The sequence below is a fragment of the Chelon labrosus genome (genome assembly GCF_963514085.1).
Source record: "Chelon labrosus genome assembly, chromosome: 14".
Taxonomy (NCBI): Eukaryota; Metazoa; Chordata; class Actinopteri; order Mugiliformes; family Mugilidae; genus Chelon; species Chelon labrosus.
In genome coordinates this window covers 8,546,573-8,571,333 of record NC_140347.1, presented here as the reverse complement: position 1 = coordinate 8,571,333, position 24,761 = coordinate 8,546,573, and the positions used below count along the sequence as shown (strand labels likewise).

The following is a 24,761-nucleotide window of genomic DNA, read 5'->3' as shown; positions in this document are numbered from 1 at the left end:
TAATTATTTAGCACCAACATATTCTGTCTTCCTGCTCGTCAGACTTGCATTAGCAGATCCTCGCTGTGTTTTTTTTTTTTTTTTTTTTTATGCCGTAGCTTTGCACTGAACCGGTTGATGCTCATTGCAGAACAATGGCTGCTCTGTAGCGGTCAGCAGCCCGGGCCACTACTTATTAACCAGAGTTATTTTGTCTGTGGGCGTGTGTGTGTCCAGTCAAAGATAATGTTATGAGTCCCGGACGTCCGGCAGGAACTATTCCTCGGAATTAATTGTACAACAGCAAATTAAATGCCAAAAAGCAATTAAGAACATGCTGTTTTGACATTTATTTTAGTCCCAATTAGATTGCTGTATAGATCCAACTGTCTATTTCAGTATGCATTTATGGTTTCAGTTTAAGGTTTGTGTCTGTTAGAATAAATGTTGTTTAATGCCTCAAATGTTGTTTATTTTAACTATAAAAAGGTCAGAAAATGTCCTGTTAGTAAGTGCTTGTAAGAGTATTTACAATTTACTGCATGTTATAAGAGTGTAATGACTTTAACTGGGAGAGGTTCAAGTGAAACTACTGTAATGACACCATAGTGGCCGTAAAGAGCAACGTCTCAGCTTTCAGAAACCGTGACGTGATTACGGTAATCCAAAATAAAGCTCCAAACGTGCCACCTGCAACACATTCGGTTTTAAAAGGTTAACAGGATTTGGTGTGAATGTTGCGCGTCCTTTAAATGTTTTTAGCCTTAAATATAGGGATGCAGCGAATATTCGGCCACCGACAATTTTGGGCCAAAAATTTTGTTTCGGTGGTAAAAGTCTTTCGGACAAAAACCGAAAATTTTGGTAAAAGTCTTAAAAGACTTTTCAGTGGTAAAAGTCTTAAAAGTCTTAAAAGACTTTTACCACCGAAACAACTTTTTTTTTTTTCCACTGAAATGATAATTCTTGGCCGAAACCGAAAACCGAAAATGTTGTTTCAGTGGTAAAAGTCTTTCGGCCGAAAACCGGAAGACTTTTAAAACTTCGGTTTTTGCCCCAAAGACTTTTACCACCGAAACAACATTTTTGGTTTCGGCCAAGAATTTTCGTTTCGGTGCATCCCTACTTAAATCTTCGACTGTGAAGGATTGTTTTTAGGTAATGAAACATGGTAAACAACCCCCGTTAGTTAGCAATACATCACGTCTCACTTTACCTGTGAGATTTACTAAACGACAGCGACAGGACACAAACTCGTCAGCCCTCAACATCCTTGTAGTGGGTAATTACCCTCCTCGCATATGGTGATTTCCTTCCACCGACTGTGCTGTTATCTGCCAGCCTTGATCCTTGCCGGTTGCACATGGAGGCGTCGAGGTCTGATTTGTGGCCAGGCATCATCGCCGGGTCCAGACGATTTATACTACAACCCCCCCCACCCCCACCCCACCTCACCCGCCACACACACACACACAATGCCTCGCTCTGTCACAATGACAAGGGTGGGCTGGATGGATGGGCGGAGGCTGGACGGCTCGATACCGAAGCAGAAACTCACCTGAAACAAAGAGGCTTTTCTTTGCTGTAGCAGAGGGAAAACGTGTAGTTTTCATTCATGTTCGGGGCTGACGGACCTCCGCGCTGCATTTTTTTTTATTTTTACCCGGTGGCTCAGGTTGTTTTTGCTCTGCAGGAAATGCTGCAAAAATGTCCTCATTGATTGAGATGAAGCTCCGGGACAAGACTGGATTAGTGTAATAATTCAAATATTTGTGTTGGGCCAGTTTAGTTTGGTTATGCAGACTGGGGCTGGTTGTAGTAGGTTTCCATTCTCTCCGTCCCTCATAGACAGTTAAGAAAAGGTCAGTGATAAATCAACAACAGCTCAAGGTTTCCTCCATCTGTTCCCTCGACGATAACTGATTAAATCGAGCTCTGGTGTGCTCTACATTCCTGACTTGAAACAGTGTGAGAGTATAACCATATTCAGTGTAAGCTTTTATATTGGAAGAAGGTGTTGTGGATGAAATCCTACATGTTGTAGTGACTCTGAAGCTACATCTTCCATGTTTTGCATAGACGTTCTTTACTTTTGTTTCCTAATTTAGCTCCTTTAACGCTTTTCCGATTCAAGTTTACCTCGATTTGAACGATCTGACATCAAAGCCATCTGCAGGATGCTCTAACTAAAAGTGAAATATTGCAAAAATGCTCCAAATGAATTTACGTTGAGCTGAATCGGAACCAGCCCTGTTAAAACTAAATCGATCGTGTCGCTGTGAGTCGGGGTTTTAGAAGGTCATAAAATACATGTTTAACATTTAGGCTCCATTAGCGGTTGCATGAAAAACCCAGAAACCAAATAACTGCAGATGCAACTATGCAACTCTCAGCTTCCCAGAGTCCTGAGTCATGTCATGTCGGCATTGCTCGGCCTTTTTGTCTTTTCAGTCTTTTCAATTGCCCCCAAAACTGTTGTGTTAGTCTTATACTCGTGTTGCTGTCATGTCAGGATTTGAAAAGTCGAGAAGAACATCTTAATCATGACGTAACTATGGATGCAACCAACAGTAAGAACTTCTCCTCCTAGTATCCCAGAGTCCTGAGTGACTTCCATTTTTATTTTATCTGAATAACCTAACAGCAGTTGTTCAGTTGATCCCAAATCTAGTTCTTGCACCTGTTGACCATCTTTAAAATGTTTCTAAAGTTGACCGTGTTACTGTAATGTCAGGAGTTGGAAAGTCAGAAAGAAATCTAATGGGTCCATTAGTGGTTGCATGAAATGTCCTGAAACCAGATAATCACATCAAGCAGCTCACAGGAAGTAGTTATCCTCCAACTATCCTGACATTTTCTTTCTCCTCTTGCCTCAAAACTCACATAGTGAACTTGTTCCCACTGCAGAAGTGAGAACTAATGAATTTTTGTGCTTTTGCCAACTGGGATTTTATAATTTCTTCATGTGACCCCACAACATTTTTTTCCCCAGTTTGTTCTGATTTAATAGCTCTACAGTTTACTTCCCATCTGACTAACATCTTCTTGTATTTATTAGTTTTATTTTGCATAAATATCCTAAAAGAAGTTGTTGAATTAATTCCAAATTTAGTTCTTGCACAATTAAACCTGCATTAAGTATTTGGGAGTTGCAGCAATTTGAACGTTTTCCTGCAAAGTCGACCATACTGCTGTAATGTTTTTTTTCCCCCAGTTGCCTAAAAACCCAGATATTGACCTTTCATATCACAGGGGCAGTAAATGTTCCCACTTTAGAAGTGAGAACTATTAAATGTTTTACCACTTCTTCAAGTCTTGAGCTCAAAGTTTCGGATCAGAAATTAAATGGGATCTTCACACGACCCAGTTTTTTCTTCCACAGACCAACTAATTGCTTCCTTACCCATGAATGTCTTTTGTATTTATTGCTGTACATAATTTGTGACCCCCAAACGTAGCTGTTGCACCATAAAAGAGGCTTTAAAACGTACGAATTTGCCATTTTGGTCGTTTTAAGACGGCGTCAACAACTTATTTGAGTTGTAAAATGAGAAGTAATGGAAATGGGACGGGACTTAACTTTCTCATGTTACATCTGCCAGTAAGATATTGTGAATAATGCGATGTAAGCCTCACGTCCTCTGGCTGTTTAAAGAAATGGGAAAGTAATTCTTCTTCAGAGCTTCTTTGTCTTTCTTCTTCTTGCTCTTTCTTTGAAAAGCCTCTGATGGGACCGCCCTCCCAACATCTGAGGTAAAAACCTCCGTCCAGTCCAGCTGACCTTAGACACCGGCTTAGGGAGGAATCCCCCCATGTTACTGCAGGTGGGGCTGCAACAATATTGACTCAGGAACTGGGTTCATTTTATTAGGCTCATATTTGTGTGTGTGTGTGTGTGTGTGTGGAGGAGACCGGGATGACGCACAGCAGCTGGAATCTATTCTCATTTCTTTTTCAAACGGCCATCACATAGAAAGCTCCTCTCCTCCCTTTTTTCTTTAAACTCATCTTCTCGGTGCCAAAAAAGATTTCAAATTCAAGTATTCGGCATCTCCATGGAAACTAAGGGTTTAACCTTCTTTATTTTTCCTGGTTGCCAGTAGTGGTATTTAATTGAACGCAGGGCTGCAGGTGGAGAATTTAGCCGGAAAGCCAGAACCTTTTGTGTCATTCATCCAACGTGATATTTTCTTTCTTCAGAAGAACAGGACGTAGAGAGACGCCAATTGGCCGCGACCACGTAATGGGAAACATTTAACGGCCTGTAATTGTTTTCATATTGCATTTCCATCACATCCTTATGAGCTCTGTCCCAGCTAAACTGAGATCAGAACTCAAAGTCAGGCGAAAACCGACGATTGCTGTTGCAGCAGATGTACAAGAAGGTCGAGCCAACTCTAACTCGGCAGCAGATGCCCCGATCCTTAGTGACTGTAGTCGAACGTCTTGTCACAGTGGCTTTAAAAGTGCACCGAACCAAACCATCTTCAGTTCGAAGCAGCAAGGAGGAGGCCAGTTTGAAATCTCAAAAAGTTTTTACGGTGCAGTTTGTCACAGTTGAGGTTAGAATAAATGTCTGCTGAGGTGTTCTTGTGGTTAAGATGTGCAGTGATGCTGCCTTCAGACGGAGCTCTCTTGTGGTTTTCACAGACTTTTAAGTGGTAATTGTGTTTTCTTTGACATTTTCAGAAATCGTTAGAGGTTGGTTTATGTTTCCCACCTTAAATTACCTGGCTGTTAGCTTGATAAGCTCTAGCTAGCCTAGCAGTGGTGTTCTGATGACCTACAATGGATGTTACCACTTGAACGCCAAACGTTTTGAGTCCAAAACTCCCCATGCCGTAATGAAAAGCTCACAATTACCAATGGGAGGCGCCGTATCGAACCATATGGACACCGATGCGAAGCCAAAAATGTCACAGAGGCTTACGTATAACACCGGGTATGTTTGTTGGAACAGAAAGCAGGATTTTAATCGGTTCACGTTACTCTACAGTGGCTGGAATATAGTCTTACGTATCCATACGTGTCCGTCAATGCACATCACAATCACATGTTTTAAACCATAGTTGCATCACAACTCTTTGAAATGACAGATGATGGGGGGGGGGGGGGGGGGGTAGGGGGGGGTGGGGGGGGGGGGGGGGGGGGGTGCAAGAATCTTTGTTGGAGCGTAAATTAACTATTTAAGATTTGTAGTTTTTGCAACAGCGACGGATCATTTCAATCTTTAGCTTGGTTTATCTTCAGTGGATCTACTAGCTTAAGCATTTATACTTGTGCGCTAATGTCTGCATGGTTCCTAAAATGCTATCTGGTGTCTATGGCGCTTATTTAAAAGCAAAGATGGAAAAGCGCCAATTGCAACAGTAGAAGAAGATCTACTGGGCTTAATGTAGAGATGGGCAAAGGAGTCATCCGAGTGAAACTGTTTCAAACAAAATGGTTCTTATTGGTTCTAGGACTATCAAATTTCATGCAGAAGTACTTTTTTTTTTTTTTTTTACATGAACAACACACTGGGCGGCTAGCTGTGTTGAATTTCTTTGTTGACTTCAAACAAAAGCAACCGAAACCGGCTCGTGTTTGAGTCGGAGCTGACAAATGTTGACTTTTACTGAAATTCTTGCGGCGCAGAAAAGAGAGAAGGCGTCCGAGTAGATGGTGTGTACGACCGTTTAACTGACGGTGACGGAAAGAGGGTGAAGTTTCTGTCATTGTACGACTTTGATGCATGGATGAGGAAATTAATTTGGAACCAAAGTGGTGAGACTTGGATGGATGTCAAGCGATGGCGTAGATCTGACACGGAATCATAAATCTACCTTTTGTTTTGCCTCCATTACTATTGTGTTTGTGTGTGTGTATAGATGGATTTATAACCTCATTGAAAGATGGGCAATGGTACCATTGAGGCATTGTCAAGTTGTGAATGGTGTACACATTGTCCTAAATACTTAGTAGTATCTTACCTTTGCTACAGAGTCTGCTCAGTCTCAGACCAGAGACGTCACACTGGAGGCCAAAAGTGGTTTACGTCCTCGGATCTGGAGCCCTGGATAGTTTCCTTAACACCTGATAACCCCCTGCCCAGCACTCCCCCCCCCACCCACTTTCTCACACAGATATAACCAAGCTGTGTGTATGTAGGCTGGATTTAAGAAGCTTTTACTTTGGGAGGAGAGTGGAAAGGAGATGTGTGAGAACGATAAGCGTGAGCGAGGCTTGATTGAGGGGAGTGTAGCGTCTGGAGACGGCGACAGATACGTGAAGAAGAAGAAGAAGTGTTCAGGACGGTCACACGAAGTCTCCTTATGAGCATGGTTTCTTATTTACTTTAATTATATCAGGACTAAATGCGTTCTTTGAATTCCAGTCATATTTGAGGTCGTTAAGATGAAAAAAACGCTCTCTTATTACCACTGATGTGTCTAAGATTGTGTTCCAGTAACACAACAGGAAGCATCTTGGTAGAAAGAAATATTTCTGCTAATGTGGGTGGGTTGGAAAAGTGCACGCTGAGCAAATGACAAACATTAAAGGGCCTATAACATGCTGTACAACATGCTCAGAGTTCTTCCTTCAGGCAGAGTGTCTGTTTACTCATCAGAAACTCTTCTGCACGCAAGCAGAACGTTATTGTCTGCAGGTTGTTTGTTTTAAGGTGTCTTTTTCTTACTGAAAGTGTGTTAAAGAACAGAAACAGCCGAGTAGTCGGTTAATCCAGCAACAGAAATGAATCTGCAGCGTTTATGGTAATTGAGTCTTTATTTAAATGAATGATTCAACGACTCGTGTGCGGCATCGATTTGCATAAATGCACTCACCTTAGGTTTCACTCGCAAACATTAGGTACACGCCTGAAAATAAATACATTCTAGTGTTAAAGTCGTGCATTAAGTCCTCCTTCATGACTAGAGTTGAGTTTATGTTGAAACAGTGTCTGAAAGGTGGTGATTCAGCTCAGTGCCTGGGAGTTGTCATTGTGTCCAAGACTCTCTAGAGCGGATGCTAATGGCTAGCATGGCAGCGCTGCTTTCCAGTTCATGTACAAGTTTATGCCATAGACTGTATAAAGATGGATGCCTTAACAGCTCCTCTAAATTGAAGCCAAAGCAAGTAGAGCTCCCCCTGGTGGCTGGCTGCAGTATAGGCCATAAGCTCCGCCCCCTACATGGTAGTGGATGGGGCATGGACCAAAATAAAACACTAAAATACACAGCAAATTGTATTTTATTTTATTTTTTTTTTCAAGGATTGTTTCTGTCATTTTAGGTAGTTAATGTTACTGTTGATGCATGATTCAAGTGTCAATTTGTTATTTGACGTTATAGAAACAGGATGTGACGTAATGGTGATTACCAGTTGCCATGCCAACTGCGGTAAAGCGGTTTTTCCTGTAAAAACGAGTACAGTGGTGGCTCCACTCTCGGACCGTACCGACCAGACTCTGGCTCCGAACTCGCAGGATGGCGCCGCCCGTATCCCAGGGAAAATGGTGTCGGTTTGGCCAATGAGAGGAAGTGGAGATGTGTTGTACATATTTATATACAGTCCGTGCTTTCTGCGCATACAGACCTATGATGTAGATGTCCATTAACACTACGCTCTAAGTGGGTGTAAAGAAACTTCAGCTGCATTTCCAATTACAATCTTTCCTAATTAGGTCAACACTGAATAAATAATGGCTTTTGTTGAGTAGTGTCATTAAAGCATGAATAAAGGTAAAGTTTAAAATGGATTTATTTTGTTTGAATAAACTGTTTTATGGAACAAATTCTGTTCATTATTTGGTGGTTACCCAAAATTATTAATCAACTGTTCACAAACTAGTAGATGAATTGAATTAGGGCTGCAACAAACGTTTGTTTTCCACAAAAAAATTTGCCTCAAACTTGGTTTTGTCCAACTACCAGTTTGAGGATTGTATTTTATTCTTAGTCACGTCTGAAAATGTCCATTTGGGCTCAGAAGCTGCTCTTTGTATGCTGTGGTGTGATTATGTTCACGGGCTAAAGTTTAACGTTTAAGAGCAACCTGCACGTTCTTTGTTGTCCATCCGTTTCTCTGTTCAGAGAGAGAACTCCAGTAATGTGAACTGAACGTTATCATCCCAGTGATTTATGTGACGGCTTCATGGGTTTTGTTGGGTTTGTTCTGGTCTGTTAACGGACTAATGTTCCAGCTAAAATACTGGAACAGTTTAAACGGTTTTCTTTTTGCGCACTGAAGCCACAAAGTTCGTTTTCTTCCAGCTACCAGTTTGGGCATTTTCAGTTTTTCTCTTTAAGAGTTTATTTTATTTAATTTTTATGACGAGCAGTCTGAAAATGTCTGCTGATGTTCCAACTGGAACAATTTGAACAGTTTACTCCACCGTTTAATCTGCTCCGTAGATAAGTTGATGTTTTACAAACGGTGAATCTGAAGCTCGCTTAAACTCTAATCCACTGCCTCCCAGAGCAGATAGATGGATGAGCACCAGGTGTGAGCTCTTTTTCTTTTCTTTTTTATTTATGGCCTGCATGTGAAGTTGACTCACTTTCTCATGCGAACACAGACGTGACCTTTACACTCATCTGTCAGACACCTCTGACCCGGAGGTGTTAGTCACGGAGCTTGATGGGTGGATTTGAGAATCTGGGTTATCTCTCACGCGGCGTGTGTTTTTCCTCTCTTTAGTAGCTGCCTTGCACGCTGTGTCTTTTGAAGATGAGCAGTTTGTGTTTAGTATTACAAATGTGTTCCCGCCGATCCTGAGCTGAGTGACGTTGACGTGATAGGACGGAGAGAGACCTGTGAGGGGCGCGCATGACGGCGGACGAATGAGGCCGCGAAAGGGAAATTATCTGCTGAAGACGAACCAATGTGGAATTTAATATGGCTATAATATCTGCTGCTATATCTATTTATGTTAAATACTTTAAGAGTTTTAGTTAAAATTGCAAAAAGTGAACAGAGAATTAAAATTGTGAATGCATATGTTTAAGTACAAGGCAATGAAATGCACTTATAGCATCAAACCTGAGGTGAAGAAGCATTAAGTGCAGAGTATCTGGATATATACAGATATAAAATAAATTTAAAACAGACAGCATTCCAGTATTCACAATGGCAGCAGGATATTTACAGTATAAAACTACAGTTAAAGACGATATGAGTGCTAATATAGACGTCGACACAAGCACAACAAGTTAAAACCTAATATATGTACTCAAGCCAGTGCTGGATTTGAAATATAATTCATGTTTTCAGCGGTTTATTAAAGGATAATCTTAATAAAATAAAGTTTTGTGCTGTCTGATGTGCACACTTTTCTTTTCTCCAATAATCATTACCTACACGTAAATATTTCACCAGCTGTTTTTGATATTTGTCGCTGTCAAGAAGTTGAAGTCGCCGCCCAGCACGAGTAGATTAGTGATATGTCAACACCAACGGCACAAGAAAACCAAAACTAAACACACAACCTATTTATAGCCCGTGCTGGCACCCCGAGCGTGACGTTGATGTTGACATTTCAGTTTAAAAAGTGTTGCTTTCTTAAATCTTTTAGTTTAAAGAGGTTTTACCAAGATATTCACCCTCGTTTGGGCTATTTACTCCTTAGCAGAATTACATATTTTGCTCTGTTGTGAACAAATTATATATTAGCGTCACCGTTTGCTAGCCACCTTGTATTCTAACTGCAATTTGTTGTCATTTATTGAGCATTTATTCAACATTTGTGCACAACAATATATGTGCCATAAGGTCATAAACACTACAATATCATATTGGATGCTGTCAGGAAGTAGATAGCATCAGTAAAGAGACACCACTTGTATTTACTGTGTGACAGTGATACTGATATACACATAAACACCACAAGAAAAACAAACCAGACACATAAATGAATGTAGCCACCGCTGGGTTATTGAGCATAATGTATATTTTAGTTTAAAAACCTTTCTCCTACTTCATTTTTACAATCACGGCAAATTTCTTTAAATAGGAGTCGTTGAGATATGACCTGATTTCGACAATTTACTGTGTAATAAAATATCTTCTTTGATATTTCATGCAATTTTAGCTGCAATTTTTTGTTATTTGCTGTGCATTTCAGCACAATCACATATCTAATTGGTACTAAATGGTAAAATATTGAAGCACATGGGTTATGCTTTTACATTGGGTGATGTCAAAAAGTAAAAGTCATCACCGGCTGATTGTATGGCTATGATACTCTCTACTGGATGTCACTCACTAGCTTTAGCACACTTTCTCCCATCTCTATCAGTTTACATCTAACTGATAACAGCCGTCTACAGCGCTGGCCTACTTTGTTTGTCTTCAATAGTCCCGTCTCACAAAGCTTAGTCGCAGGTACCGCTCACCGTCTGTGTGAACGCCTTCTCCGGTTCCTGTACATAGACCATACATGCCCCCATAAGGCTCAACATACAGTAATTAGACTATTTGCTAATGTGAACATGTCAACCCAGCGCACGCAAACTCATCCCCCTGCTGACAGAAATGGTCCGACATCAAAGACGTCCCTGAACCTCGGCTGATACCGCTCCGTCACGGCTTGACTGGAAATATGTGTGTTTGACAGGCGTGAGTGTTATCCTGCAGGTCTTATCCAGCCAGTTGTTTGGTGGCATACTGCTGCATTAGCATTTCCTGTATACCCATGTGCTGTTTGCAAAATGAAAAATAAAAAAGAAAGCTGTTAGGGATTATTAAAACAGAAAGCTGCAGAAGGATAAGTGGAACCTTTTGTTCTTTGTGCTGAAATGATGAAATTTTAGCTGGAAAACGCAAGTTAGATTCAAAGTTATGAGCAACTAAAGTGGTTTCAGAGATCAGACTTGAATTGTGTGGACAAATATTACGCCTTTTCCTAAGCACAAATGAAATTGTAAGAATAGTTGGTTTGTTCTCCAAATGGTCTAAAGATGTACATTTTTCTGCGGTTTCTTTTTGATATTTTGATATTGTCTATGTGGTGTCTGTCCGCGAATGCTTTAAAAGTACAACTTCAGACTATGCTTTGCTCCATTACACACAAGCCTTAAGGTCCATCTTTGAGAAGGACTCATTATTTTGACCAAATACTAGTCAAACTGATGTTTTTAAATGTTTAAAACCTTGGATGTATTCAAAATAGTGAAACTTCAGAAAGGACTAAGGCATGGTAGTATTTCTTAAAGCTTTTGATTTTGTTTTGAAACGGTCGTTGGGAGCAGTCAGATTTGTTTAACTGCATCAATAAGAGCTATGCAACGGCACAATCAGCTGAATAAAAGTCTTACATCTGTGGTGCATTTGCTCGAGGGATCAGAAATGTGTTGTGAACGGGACAGGATGGATGTGTGGAGGTTTATCCCGAGATTTTGATGCAAGCAAGGAGTGTAGTCTGTAGCTTGTAGGACTGTACCATTTCTCTGTAGCTATGGGGGAGCCATGGCTGTTGTTGTGCACTTGCGCTTCAGTAATTGTGTTTGTTTGTTTGTTTGTGTCAGAGCTGGACAAAGATCATGGTCAGTGGTATTTAACACAAGGTTTAAATCATGGTTCCCAGGGTATGAGAGTGTAGGATTGGACCACAACCAATTGGACTACGGCCTTGAAGTGTAGTTAAGTTGGACTAGACTATGTTTTTGGAAAGGATAGGGGTCTATGAAGTTCAGGTATGTTTTTGCCCTGAAGGTGTGAAGGAGTAATGGTTTGGATTTGAGCTTCAGTGAATCTGTTGAATTTTGTTGGGCGTGGACAATAGCTCTGAGTTATGGGCTTTACATGAGTAATCATGATGCCATAGTATAGGGGGGCGTACGACTGGACCATGGCCAATTGGACTATGGCCTAAAATGTAGTTGAGATGGATTAGACTATTTTCTGATGGGGTAGGGGCGAAGGCCTTCCATTAGTCAGCCTGGAGAAGTGCAAGTATAGGGCTGAACCGTTCCTATGAACTGAAAGTTGTAGAAATATCTCTTGACTTGAATCTATGGGTTTACAGGACTGTACCATGTCCTGTATTTATGGTTTAGCGAGGGTTTGGATTGGAATTTTAAATCATTTTGGAAATGGACAATGGGTCTGACCTGTGGGACTTATTATTAATTGCAGTACCAAGGTATGGGAGTGTGTAAGATTGGACCATGGCCAGTTGGACTCGGTCCAAGAAGTGTAGTTAAATTGGATTAGACCATTTTATGATGGACAAGATGTGAAGGACTTTGAGGTATGGCGTTTCAGGAGGCAGTTTAGAAAAGTGAGAGTATTCCCTTGAACAGGAGGTTGTGGCAATGGCTCACGGCACAGATGTATAGGTTTGTAGGACTGTACCATGTCCTTTAGGTATGGAGGAATGAGGTTTGGATTTCTTTCTTCTTGGATATACCATGACCTGGATGACTGAGAACCTTCACAGACGAGATGAAATGTAGTTAAGTTGGATTAGACCGTTTTCTGAAGGGGTAGAGGTGATTGTCTCGGGTATTGAGATTCAGGAGGCAGCCTGGAAAAGTGCAAGTGTAGGGTTGGACTTTTCCCACGAACAGGTTGCAGAAATGCGTCTAGACTTGGATCTAAAGGTTTGTCGGAGTGTACCATGTCCTGTCTGTTATCGTGGTGTGTGGTTGTGTGCTGGACTTCTGGAGTTTGAGTAAATTTGTTCACCTGTGGGCTTTGTGCGACTAATCATGGTCCCAAGGTAGAGGAATGTGAGATTGGACCATGGCCAATTGGACTATGGTCGATAATTGTAGTTGGACTAGACCATTTCCTGACTGCATAGGGGTGTAGGACGTTTCCAGAGTTGACTGTGTTCTTGAAAAAAATGTGTTGGGCTGAACTATTCCCACATGCAAAATCTGTTTGCAGGACTATACCACGTCCAAGATTTATGGAAGGGGAGGGGAAGCGTTGCTGTGACATTGGACTTGAGCCAGATTTGGGGTCGGGCTTGGGCCGGCGCCAGTGGTCAAAAGGTGACCCTCTTATTGTCGCCGTCCGGTGCGTTAATTATCCGCCGCTCGCTCCGAGCTGGGCTTTTACTTGCTTGAACCCGGGGTCGACCGGTGTCTCCACGGCAACGGTTACCAACGGTTACGCAAGCTCGACAACGGCAGCCCTCGATGGCCCACATTCCAGCAGTAAATCACAACACACACACACACACACACACACACACACAACACACAACACACACACACATTCCCGACTCCACCCTTGCCTATCGAAACTATGCTCAGTGTTTCCACTCTGCTCGGCTGTGTCTTTAGCGGAAAGGGGAGGGGGGGAAGTAACGGGTGAGAAAGGGAGGCGGGGAGAGGTTTTTACTTCTTTAAAAAAACAAAAACATTGTTATCAGTCTCCCGCCTTTTTTTTTTTTTTAACCTTAGCTGTGTGAATATATGAGAGAGAGAGACCACAGACAGACTTTAAACGGTGTAGATTTAATAGAGTTACATCATCCTGCTCACAGTCCTCAGCCTCGGCCCGATCTGTCACCTCCAGAAAGTCGTCGGGCTCGTTGGGTTTCCTCCTGAAATGGTGACGAGGCCTCTCGTTAAGATTCAAATTCAAAAATTTGTTTTGCTGGCATCCTGACAGAAAGGATATCTGTGTTCTGGGAGAACCCAACATCCTTCCTGACATCATAAAAATTAATCGGTTTATATGAGGCGAGACTGAGAGACCTTTTGAGAGAGGTAGGTTACTCCCTCAGTGCTTGGCTGGGCAAAATATTATGAACACTGCAATACATGCTAGCTTTGGCGTACTATTGTATATATCATTTGTGAAATCAGAGAAATGCCACATACAAGCTGTCTAACTGGCAAGTCCCTCCAATACATTTAAGACTTTCTAAGACAGGGGTGGGCAATTATTTTTCTCAAGGGGCCACATGAGAAATCGTAAATATCTTGGAGGGCCGTGCCAATAGGCTGAACTCAAACCTGCGCCTGCAACATTGGTATGTTTTATTTTGTGCTGGTGTTTTTAGTAAAGGGATGATCAAGAAAGCAATTAGTCATACTTAAAGCTTGAAATGCTTTACAATGAACACATTCTATTATTCAGATTGAGATTGAGATTCAGAAAACTTTATTTGTCCCCAGGGGGCAATTTAAGTTATAAAGTGCAGTTAATTAAATCTTTAATGAAATCTGTACCAATGAACTTTTAAAATATAAACAAAATTTATTTAGTTATTTAACTGTTAATCTATTAGTATGATTTGTTTTTTTAAATGACCATATATAATATTTATATTGGCTAATACTACTGTATATTAAATAAATGATCATTCATTCGACTCAATCGATCCTAAACCACACATGTCAAACTCAAGGTCCATAATTGTATGCGGCCTTCAAGATAATATTTTCGATGTATCCAGTGGTGGACAGTAACGAAGTAAATTTACTTGAGTACTGTACTTAAGTACAGTTTTTGAGTATGTGGGTTATCCAGCTCATTTTTGGCTGTGATACATGATATAAGTGTAAGTAAACTAGCCAACAAGTTGTTTATCCATCAATGTTACAAAACTGAATGTTACAATAAATGTTTAGGTATTGGTAAATATACTTCATGATGTGTTCAAATGTAACTACAATATGTAGAAATTGCATTTGTTGATGAATGCAGCTGAGTCTGTGTTCTGAGGCTTCTTGCCTTTATTTGTTTATTTTTGAGCTATAAACATATCTGTAGCTGAATCGCATCAGTGGATTGTATAATGACAATAAAGCTACTTTCCTTTCCTGTATTTCCTGAAATACTTTTTAAATACTTTTACTTAAGTATTTTTTTAAGCACATACTTTAGTACTTTACTTAAGTAATATTTTGACTTAGCTACTTTTACTTGTATTGGAGTAATATTTGACAAGGAGTATCTGTACTTTTACTCAAGTAGTGAAGGTGTGTAATCTGTCCACCTCTGGATGTATCAGAATCAGAACTGACCCGCATTTATTTTGCGTGCGTCAAGCAGGAACGTCAATCAGCTCCTCCTCCCACCTTTATTGACAAACTTGTCAGAGTCTCATGGTTGCCTTGGCAACCGCTCAGCGTATCGGTACGGCAGCGCGGCGCTCTGAAGTTCATACGGTGGACCAATAATACTAAAATATGTTAACGGAGATTCTGACACAAAGTAACGATGTACCGGTTAGCAACGTCACTATGTCTTTGTAACCAGTTAGCAGACCAGTTAGCAGACAACGGGCTAAATCTGTTAGCTTACTGTTTCACGGTAGCACACACGGCAGACAGAAAACTTACTATAAATGACAACATCACTGCAGCAGCTAAACACCAGTCTGTTAACATACATGCTAACATACAGACACACTGAAAGTGTCCGATAGCCAAATAACAGTGTGTTTAACACGGCATTAGCATGCTAACTTAGGACACCACGCAAAAAAAAAAAAAAAAAGTTCTGTCGAAAACAAATGACAAGCTTTACGCGGGCCGGTCAGAGTCAGCCAAAGGGCCGTATACGGCCCGCGGGCCGTGTCATGCCCAGGTCTGTTCTAAGAGCTGTTTAAAGGTCGCCATAATGAAATACGAGGCCAGTCTCACGCCCCGAGCCTTAACGTATGTGCACACAGCTACAGTTGCTGTGTCAGCACGGTGTTACAGATATATATATGTGTGTGTGCGTGTCAGGACAGAGCGTGTATATATGTTTAAGACATTCTTGTTCTGTAGGAGACTCTGTGCAGAGGAAGCTGTCAACATGTTGGCAATGAGTTTATACACATGAGTGTCTAGAGAGAGGTTTCCTTAGCCCCGCGCCACGAGCTGAACTCTACTAGATAAGGAGCTAAAGCTTAAACACAATAAAGCGGTTACTTAATTTACAAGTCGGAAAGTGAGGAAATGTCCTGAAAATTTTATTATAGAGGAAACCGTAGTGTCCATGAAACAAAATCAGCAGCAAAAAGTAGAAGATCTAATTCAGCTTGTAGCGCTTCTGATTTCATTTAGTCTTAATGAGGAAATTTAATCACGCATGCCGTTACTGAACAGTTTCTTTCTAGGAACTGTGGCATCACTCGAGTCATTTGTAAGTCGGAAAGTTAAACTAAATTTGTTCTTGCTCCGAGGGCTGCGAGAACAAGAACAAAGTTCTTTCTGGTCGGGTCATTTATACGTCAGGAGAAGCTCCAGTGCTGAACTTCCGGGGAAGTCCTCATAGGCCCCTCCCACTGCAGCATACGCCGCACGCGCAAAGCATTCTGGGAGATGCGGAAGACGAGAGCCACTTTTCTTATTTTCGGATGTCGGACAGTTGCTATGACGATCGTGTCCGTCGGATCACGCCGTTCGTTCAGCGTGCACCCACACATAGTATTACGATCTCTACCCAGGAGATATTAGCGGTCACACTGAGAATATTAGCATCTGGGAGCTAACAGAGTAGCCGCTAGCATTTCTGCTTTTCCACATTAACCACGCCCACTTCCAATTTCTGACCAAATCACAGAACAGTAACCCAGACGCCACACGAGAAAAAAAGTTCTGCACGGTTGATATGTCAAGAACAAGCTGTGAGAACTCTCAGACGAGGGCTGCTAGAACCAGCGTTTCGTTTCTTGCGGACTTTGTAGCAGCCTTTATTTGTAAAGTTGTGTGTTGACAATCTGGGTCAGTGAATGACAGATCCACTTTCTCTTTATGTCGTCACACAACTTGCTGACATTCTCTAAATGCTGCTGAAGAGCTGCCTTACTGCACCGTCCTGCACCAGTAATGAATGAGTAGTGGGCTCTTCGGTCCAGTGACTCAACTACATTTGCATGACTCACAGTTTAATGAACTCTCTGTCTCTTCCAAGGACCTGGAGTTCCATGGCGTGATGCGGTTCTACTTCCAGGACCGGGTCGCCGGCAACTTCGCCACCAAGTGCATCAGAGTCTCCAGCACAGCGACAACGCAGGACGTCATCGAGACGTTGGCCGAGAAGTTCAGACCAGACATGAGGATGCTCTCCTCGCCAAAATACTCCCTGTACGAGGTCCACGTCAGTGGCGGTGAGTCTCGCAGATTTCTGAGGTGATGCGAAGGAGGGAACGACACGACAAAGCAAAAATAATGCGTAATTAAAAAAAAAAGCTGAACTAAGAGTTTGACACAGTTGGCTCGCAGATGAACTGTTGTCTCTGTGTGTGTTAGAAGAGCGTCAGCTGGACCTGGACGAGAAGCCTCTGGTTGTTCAGCTGAACTGGAACAAAGACGACAGAGAAGGACGCTTCGTCCTGAAGAACGAGAACGACATCCTGCCCAAGGTCGGTTGACTGTTAATCTGTGAGCTGAGTCACTCCTCCATTCATCCAGCGCCAGCCAAGGAAACAAATCTGCCTCAAGAATTTATAGCTTCTGGCTTCATACCTTGTCTCAACACATGTTTCAGTTCCTCTGAGTTACAGAACGGAGCAAGTTTAACCCAAAGATGAACCGGCAAACCAAATATACTCTATAAAAGTATCAGCGTAGATTCAGATATTCAGAATAACATGAGTCTTAGGGGTCGAGTTTTGTCTTGAGATCTGAATGACTGGTGGAAGTTTTAGGTTTTTATTTGGAATAAACTAGGGATGCACTGAAAATTTTCGTCCGAAAACCAAAAAATGCACTTTTGGGCCATTTTCGGCCAAAAATTGCTGCGGTTGTGCTTGCACGTGTTGTTTTGGTGATAAAAGTCAAAAATAATTTTGGCCGAAAATGGCCCGAAAGTGCGTTTTCGGCCAAAATTTTGCGCTGAAACAACATGGCCAAAACAGGGTGTTGTGTTGATGCAAGCAATAACCGCAGCCATTTTCGGCCGAAAAAACGAAAATTGCAGCGGTTATTGTTTGCACGTGTTGTTTCGGTGCTAAAAGTCAGAAAATTTTGGGCCAAAAACGCACTTTTGGGCCATTTTCGGCCGAAAATTTATCGCCGAAACATCACGGCCAAAACAGGATGTTGTGATGATGCAAGCAATGGCCGCAGCAAATATCAGACGAAAAAAACGAAAATTGCTGCGGTTGTTGCTTGCGCGTGTTGTTTCGGTGATAAAAGTCAAAAAAAATATTTGTCCAAAAATGCACATTTTGGCCATTTTCGGCCGAAAATTTATTGCCGAAACAACACGGCCAAAACAGGATGTTGTGATGACGCAAGCAACAACTGCAGCAATTTTCAGCCGAAAACCAAAAATGCACTTTCGGGCCATTTTTGGCCGAAAATTGCTGCGGTTATTGCGTGCACGTGTTGTTTCGGTGAAAATTTTTGGCCAAAAATGGCCCGAAAGTGCGTTTTTGGCCAAAACATTTCTGACTTTTATCACTGAAACAAAATTTTCGGTGCATCCCTAGAATAAACCTGCAGGTGCTGTCCACTCTGTTAATGACCAGAACTAGTTCCTACCCGTTCAGCAGCTACATTTTTATTTAAAGCTTTTAAGTAAACTGCAGCCCTCGGTCAAGCTTGCCTTGATCATGATGCAACCGTCAAAGCAGAGTTTCCAGATATGAGTGTAACATTACAAACTGTGGCATCACCCACTCTTTCTTCTTCTCTACCAGAAGAGTCAGAGTAACGGACCCGAGAAGGAGAAAGATGGAGTGATACAGAACTTCAAGAGGACTTTGTCCAAGAAGGAGAAGAAGAAAGAGAAGAAGAGGGAGAAGGAGTTTGCCCGGATACCTGACGGGGACGAACAGATGCTCAGTCGGGAGGACGGGTAAAGCACTCATCCATCTTACTGCCCTGCCCTTAACTTCCTCTCGGTCCTTGGAGAGGATTCTAGTTGTTTTTTCAAGCCAAGAAAAGCACAGGGCACTCGAGGCGGAGGAAAGAATAGTGGTTTAAACTTTGACCCGTTTGTCTTTCCCTTCACGTATTCTGTTTTTTTTTTTTTTTTTTTTTGTGGCGTAGGGAAAACAGTCGTCTGGCAGCGGAGGTCTATAAGGACATGCCGGAGACCAGCTTCACCAGGACCATCTCCAACCCGGAGGTGGTGATGAAGAGGCGGCGCCAGCAGAAACTGGAGAAACGCATGCAGGAGTTCATGAGCAGCGACGGGAGGCCGGACTCAGGTACTAATGACGGCATGACAACCATTCCTCCGCCCGGCTCTAGCTCTAAACATCCAGCTGTGCCGTAGCTCAGCGGTTTGTCAGCGCCACCTAATGACTTTAACACAGACGTCTGAGAATAGGGAGGGAAAAAAAAAAAACTAAAATATTCACGTTTCCAAGCCCTAATCCAAAAACACAGAGCTGGACTGACTGGCCTGCCTGAATGTCCTTGTGTGGCTTAAAGAAAACCCGACGTGACCCCCTGTGACATAATCTGCAGAGCGACCTCACAGTTCACTGCTGAGTTTAAATCCAGGTGTGCACAGGTGGTGCAGCAGCTGTTATCACTACGGGACGTGCACAGATATGGTAGTATTTACAGAAAGTGTCACTCACACACAAAAAAAATAAAAAGAAGTGTACGCGTCGAATGACTGAACCAAACATGCTGACTGGTTGGGTGTGTGACTCAGGCATTACCTAATCACTGCTCCAGACAGACAGATGGACCAGTGACTCTAAATACAGCCCCAACCACTGTCCGTCGTCCACATATGGCAGACACACACACACACACACTCGCAGTGGGACGGGACGGCCCGGTGGTGAGACAGTGACGTTCTCCCAGCAGAAAGTCCTGTTTTAAAAAAAGCTCCCTTTATGTAATGCCTCTGAAAAATCCGGTTGGCTCTGCTGAAGACCGGCTGCCCTGTGGGATTTACCAAGGTGATCATTTTCAGTCTCGTGGCTACGTGTCCCACCAGATGATGGGATCGTAGACATTTTATGAGCGTCAGAGTGGTTCCTGAAGGTCTAAGGCTAAGGTTTCCTGTTAAAGCTGTTATGTAGACACATATAGTACATTTAATCTGTTTTATTCACCCCTACGGAGTCGGAGGAGGAGAAACCTCTTTCCTCACTACCAAGGTTCATAGTTTATGTCGTCCTCTCGTTCTTTATCTTCTTCTTTTTTCTTCCTCCTTTTCTCTCATTCTTCTTGCTCCTTTTCTACCTCATCTTCCTTTATCCCTTCTTCTTATTCTTGTTTATCTTTCTGTTTCTTTTCATTCCTCCTCCTCCTCTTCCTCCTCTTATTCTTCCCCTTTCCCTCTTCCTTCTTGTAGTCTTCTACTTCCTTAACTTATTTTCCCCTTCCACCACCACCACTACTACTTCTACTTCTTCGCCCTTCTTGTCGTCTTCTTTATCCTCCAGATCCTCCTTCTCTTCCCCACCTCTTCTTACTCTTCTTCCTCTTCTCCCTCTGCTTCTTATTCCACATGCCCTTCTTCCTCTGCTTCTTATTCCACATGCCCTTCTTCTTCCTCTGCTTCTTATTCCACATGCCCTTCTTCTTCCTCTTTTTCCTCTTCTCCCTCTGCTTCTTATTCCACATGCCCTTCTTCCTCTGCTTCTTATTCCACATGCCCTTCTTCCTCTGCTTCTTATTCCACATGCCCTTCTTCCTCTGCTTCTTATTCCACATGCCCTTCTTCTTCCTCTGCTTCTTATTCCACATGCCCTTCTTCTTCCTCTTTTTCCTCTTCTCCCTCTGCTTCTTATTCCACATGCCCTTCTTCTTCCTCTTCTTCCTCTTCTCCCTCTGCTTCTTATTCCACATGCCCTTCTTCTTCCTCTTCTTCCTCTTCTTCCTATTTTTCCTCTTCTCCCTCTGCTTCTTATTCCACGTGCCCTTCTTCTTCCTCTTCTTCCTCTTCTTCCTCTGCTCCCTCTGCTTCTTATTCCACATTCCCTTCTTCTTCCTCTTCTTCCTCTGCTTCTTATTCCACATTCCCTCCTTCTTCCTCTTCTTCCTCTGCTCCCTCTGCTTCTTATTCCACATTCCCTTCTTCTTCCTCTTCATCCTCCTATTGTTTTTCCTTCTTCTTATTTTCTCATTTCCTCCTCTCTTTCTTCTCCCCTATCCTCTTAGATTCCTTGTTCTTCTGGTTGCTCCTCTTCCTCCACTTCTTCTTCCTCTTCCCCCTCCTCTTCTTCCTCCCTATCCCCTCTTCTTGTTACACTTCTCCCTCAGCTTCTTGTTCCATTTTCTCTTCTTCTTCCTGCCTCTTCCTCCTTATTCCTCTTGTTTTTTCCTTCGCTTCTTCTTCTCCTCTATCCTCTTCCACTCATTGTTCTTCTCTTCCTTCACTTTTTCTTCCTTATCTTCTTCCCTGCTTCTTCTTCCTGTGTTCCCTCCGCTTCTTATTCGACTTTATCTTCTTCTTCTTCCTCTGTCTCCCCACTCCTCTTCCTGTATTTCCTCCTTCTTATTTTCCCTTTTTGCTCCTCTTCTTCTCCTCCCCATCCTCTTCCACTCCTTGTTCTTCTTGTTCCTCTTCTTCCTTATTATTTTCTCTGCTTCTTCTTCCACTTCTCCTTCAGCTTCTTCTTCCACTTTTTCTTCTTCCTCCTGCTTCCTCTACCTCCTTCTTCTTCTTGTTGTTGTTCCTTCTTCTAATTTTCCTTTTTCCTCCTCTTCTTGCTCCCCTTCTCCGTTTCTTCTTCCACTTCTCCATTGTCTTCTTATTCCACTTTCTCTTCTTCTTCCACCTCCTTCTCCCTCTTGTTTTTCCTTCTTATTTTCCTCCTTCCTCCTCTGCTTCCCTATCCTCTTCTACTCATTGTTCTTCTTGTTCCTCTTCTTCCACTACTTCTTCCTTTTTTTCTTCTTCCCCTTCACTTTTGTCTTCTCCCTCTTCCACTTTATCATAAACTTCTCTCAGGTCCTGCATCAGAAAACGAAGGAGCTCAACAACCGATAATAACAACATTTAAAATATTTCCATTGATTTTGTTGAGCAGTGATTACACTAGCGCTGAGGAAGACGTATTCCCTTCGTACCATTCTGCACCGGTCAGTCCAGTTGTGTTGTTTTCTGAGAAGCGTCCTCACTCTTGACATTCTTGGGACATAAGGGCCACTTGGATTCAAGTGGTTTACATCAACATGTGGTTAATGTTTTTATGTTTCCGTTTGCTGCTATGATGCTATTATAAACTAAATGCTGTGGTGTCTGCAGGGGGAACTCTGAGGATATACGCCGACAGCCTGAAGCCCAACATCCCCTACAAGACTATCCTTCTCTCCACGAGAGACACCGCTGACTTTGCCGTGGTGGAGGCGCTGGAGAAGTACGGGCTGGAGAAGGAAAACCCGAGAGAGTACTGCATCGCTCGGGTAACGACACTTTCTCTTAATACATCCCCGTCTCCGCCTTATAATCCCACACCTTATATCGTTAAACTGGTCGCAGCATATCCACTAAACACAAACCTTGACCCCTTTTTCTCATCAATAAACACCTCCGTTCTTTTTCATAAGAGGAAAGTAGAAGTCACTGTGCACAAACACACACACACACACATTTCACCTGACTGGTAGATTAAAGCCGAACACTGCTTGGCACAAAATCCTTCAGGAGGAATGCAGTTCAATTGCTTTCAGACTGAGTGCTCTAGCAGCAGCAGCAGCAGCAGTGTATTTGTGAACTTGGCTGCCTTCCCCACAACCTCTCATATCTGTTCTCTCAGATGGACTCTGGATACGGACAATCATATAAAATAACGGCTGCTCCCGATGCCAGTACAATGAAAGAACCTCCCAAGACTGAAAATACTCACACAAACCTATGTTTCTATCTTTGTCCAGTAGGGACGTCCTCATCCGAGTTCCAATCCGATCTCAAATAAGCAAAATTTCCTCCCCTGTGGATTCCTAAAGTCTTTTCTTGTCTTCCTTGTATTCTCCTAGATGCGACAGGATTCAGCCCAATAAATCTTTCTGTCAAAGTTAATGTAGCGTGGAGAGGGTAGCTCGTACCTTGTGTTTTCTACTCTGGTCATCCAACGCTGCCATAAACTCCCTAACACTCTCTGAAATATTTTTCTCCTTGGCGCTGTCTCCAGGAAACTTTTCTCCTCTTTTAAACTCAGCATTCAGTGTTGTTGTTGTTGTAGTAGTGAATGATGATTTCCTTTCTACCAACTCACTAAACATCCAGATTGCACAATTTACAAATTTTTGTTTGACTGACTTCATTTTGCTAAGTAAAGACAGAGCAGAGATGTTTAGTCAGGGGATTCTTCTTCTGGTATTTTTGGCAGCTGTGACACAAGCCAACCTCCATTAAAACAGAAGAAGAAGAAGAATTTTTGATGCTACAAGGAGATGGTTTATGGCAGAACTAAAGTAAATAAATACGAAAGATCGATCCGGTCTTTAAAAATGCTCCGATACTAATGAGGACATTCCTATTGCTCATTGACATAGTGCTGTTAAAAGTGTGTAACCCCAACTTTTACCCTAAAACTGAGTTTTAACCCTCAAAAGGTTGAAGGGCCCAGCAAAAATGTCCCCACTACCATAAAACGTCCCCACAACGTTGGTATTCCATGAAAAATTGGCCACCACGACTTAATATATCAAGACTACATACATGTTTCTATGGCAACCTCTGTCAGAACATTCATTGACATAATATATTCCCCAACCGTAATGGTCAGGAATGTGGAAAAAGTGAGGACCGGCCCAGGTGACGGCTCAAAGACCGGTCCTCAGAATGATAGCTGTACAAGAGCGCACACACACACTGTTCAAAGACAGTTGCAATTTGCTGATGAGACTAAAGCATGGATAATGTCCATTAGGTTAGTGAGCATGAGAAATAAGCGCTGGTATCCCACCTAGCAGCATGGAGGGCTGTTGTGTTAACGTTCGGGGGGAGGGGAAGCTAACTGAGACATGACTGAACAGGATGATGAGATGTAGGACGACCGTAGACCGCAGTCATTCCTGGGTAATAAGACAAAACTGGAATATTTATGAGCCCCGTGAACGGCATCATTTCATTATGGAAAGTAAACCTGTGGGAGAATGCCTCTGTTCTGCTTCTCAGCACTGGTTCACATGTAATGACTCATTGTGACAACTTGAAATCGAGTGATCTGCAACAACAACCGAGTCATCTCATGTCAAGCAAGACGCTCAGCTATTAAAGTCCAGTACGTATTTTTAGTTGATGTAATGTGGTAAAAATAGGATTTGTCACTGAAACTGTAGCGACCTGAAATCATGTTCTCTGTTGGAGACGGTGGGTAATGAGATTCTGGACCATCTGGACACGAACACATTTAGCAGTTCAATGAATGAACTGCCACATCTGTGAAAGTCATTAAAGGTTGTTTAAGAGCTTTGACTGCAGGAAAGTCAGATTTGTATCTCACATGGGAGCTTCAGGACAGACTGCAGCTATTTACAAGGGATTAGATCGGATTTGTGTCCAGACGGACGACAATGAATAAATGTTTTTCAGCTATAATGCCGGCAATGAAGTGAGTCTCAAGCGCCCGTTGGCATTATGGCGTCATCCATTGGTCCACGCTTCACTGTGTCTTAGGAGCGCTGAATAAAGTTTAGACCAGCTCAGCTTTGATTCGTAGTAGGTCTCGACTGTCATAAAGTGCAGTCTGTGGCTTCATATCGCTGGCTTCTGTTGAAGATCACCTGTAACCTGTTGCTTTTTCACCATTAGACATCGGCGACCACGTTGGTGATCTGGTTTTCCATCGTGCAGCGCCTTTATTTTGTTTTTTATCCACAGATTATTCTTGTCCATAATGCTCGTGCTACTAGCAGCATGGACTCTGCTCAATGCTCCTGTCTTGTTGCTGAGTTGTGGCACAAAAGACACTTTTAATATTCAGTTTC

At 42.4% G+C, this 24,761-nt stretch overlaps 1 protein-coding gene across 4 annotated transcripts in view; it reads left to right on the top strand.

Annotated features, from left to right (window-relative positions):
- The window catches only part of afdna (afadin, adherens junction formation factor a), a gene marked incomplete at its 3' end in the record, with an annotated part of 118,714 nt that overhangs the window by 25,436 nt on the left and 68,517 nt on the right, over positions 1-24,761 (top strand). For 3 of the 4 annotated variants that reach the window (XM_084560061.1, XM_084560060.1, XM_084560059.1), the window contains exons 2-6: positions 16,825-17,020; positions 17,163-17,275; positions 18,557-18,714; positions 18,909-19,069; positions 22,075-22,232. In XM_084560061.1, the coding sequence (XP_084416187.1) occupies positions 16,825-17,020; positions 17,163-17,275; positions 18,557-18,714; positions 18,909-19,069; positions 22,075-22,232 (786 nt within the window). The remainder of the gene's footprint in view (positions 1-16,824; positions 17,021-17,162; positions 17,276-18,556; positions 18,715-18,908; positions 19,070-22,074; positions 22,233-24,761) is intronic. The other variant, XM_084560062.1, reaches the window with a different exon arrangement.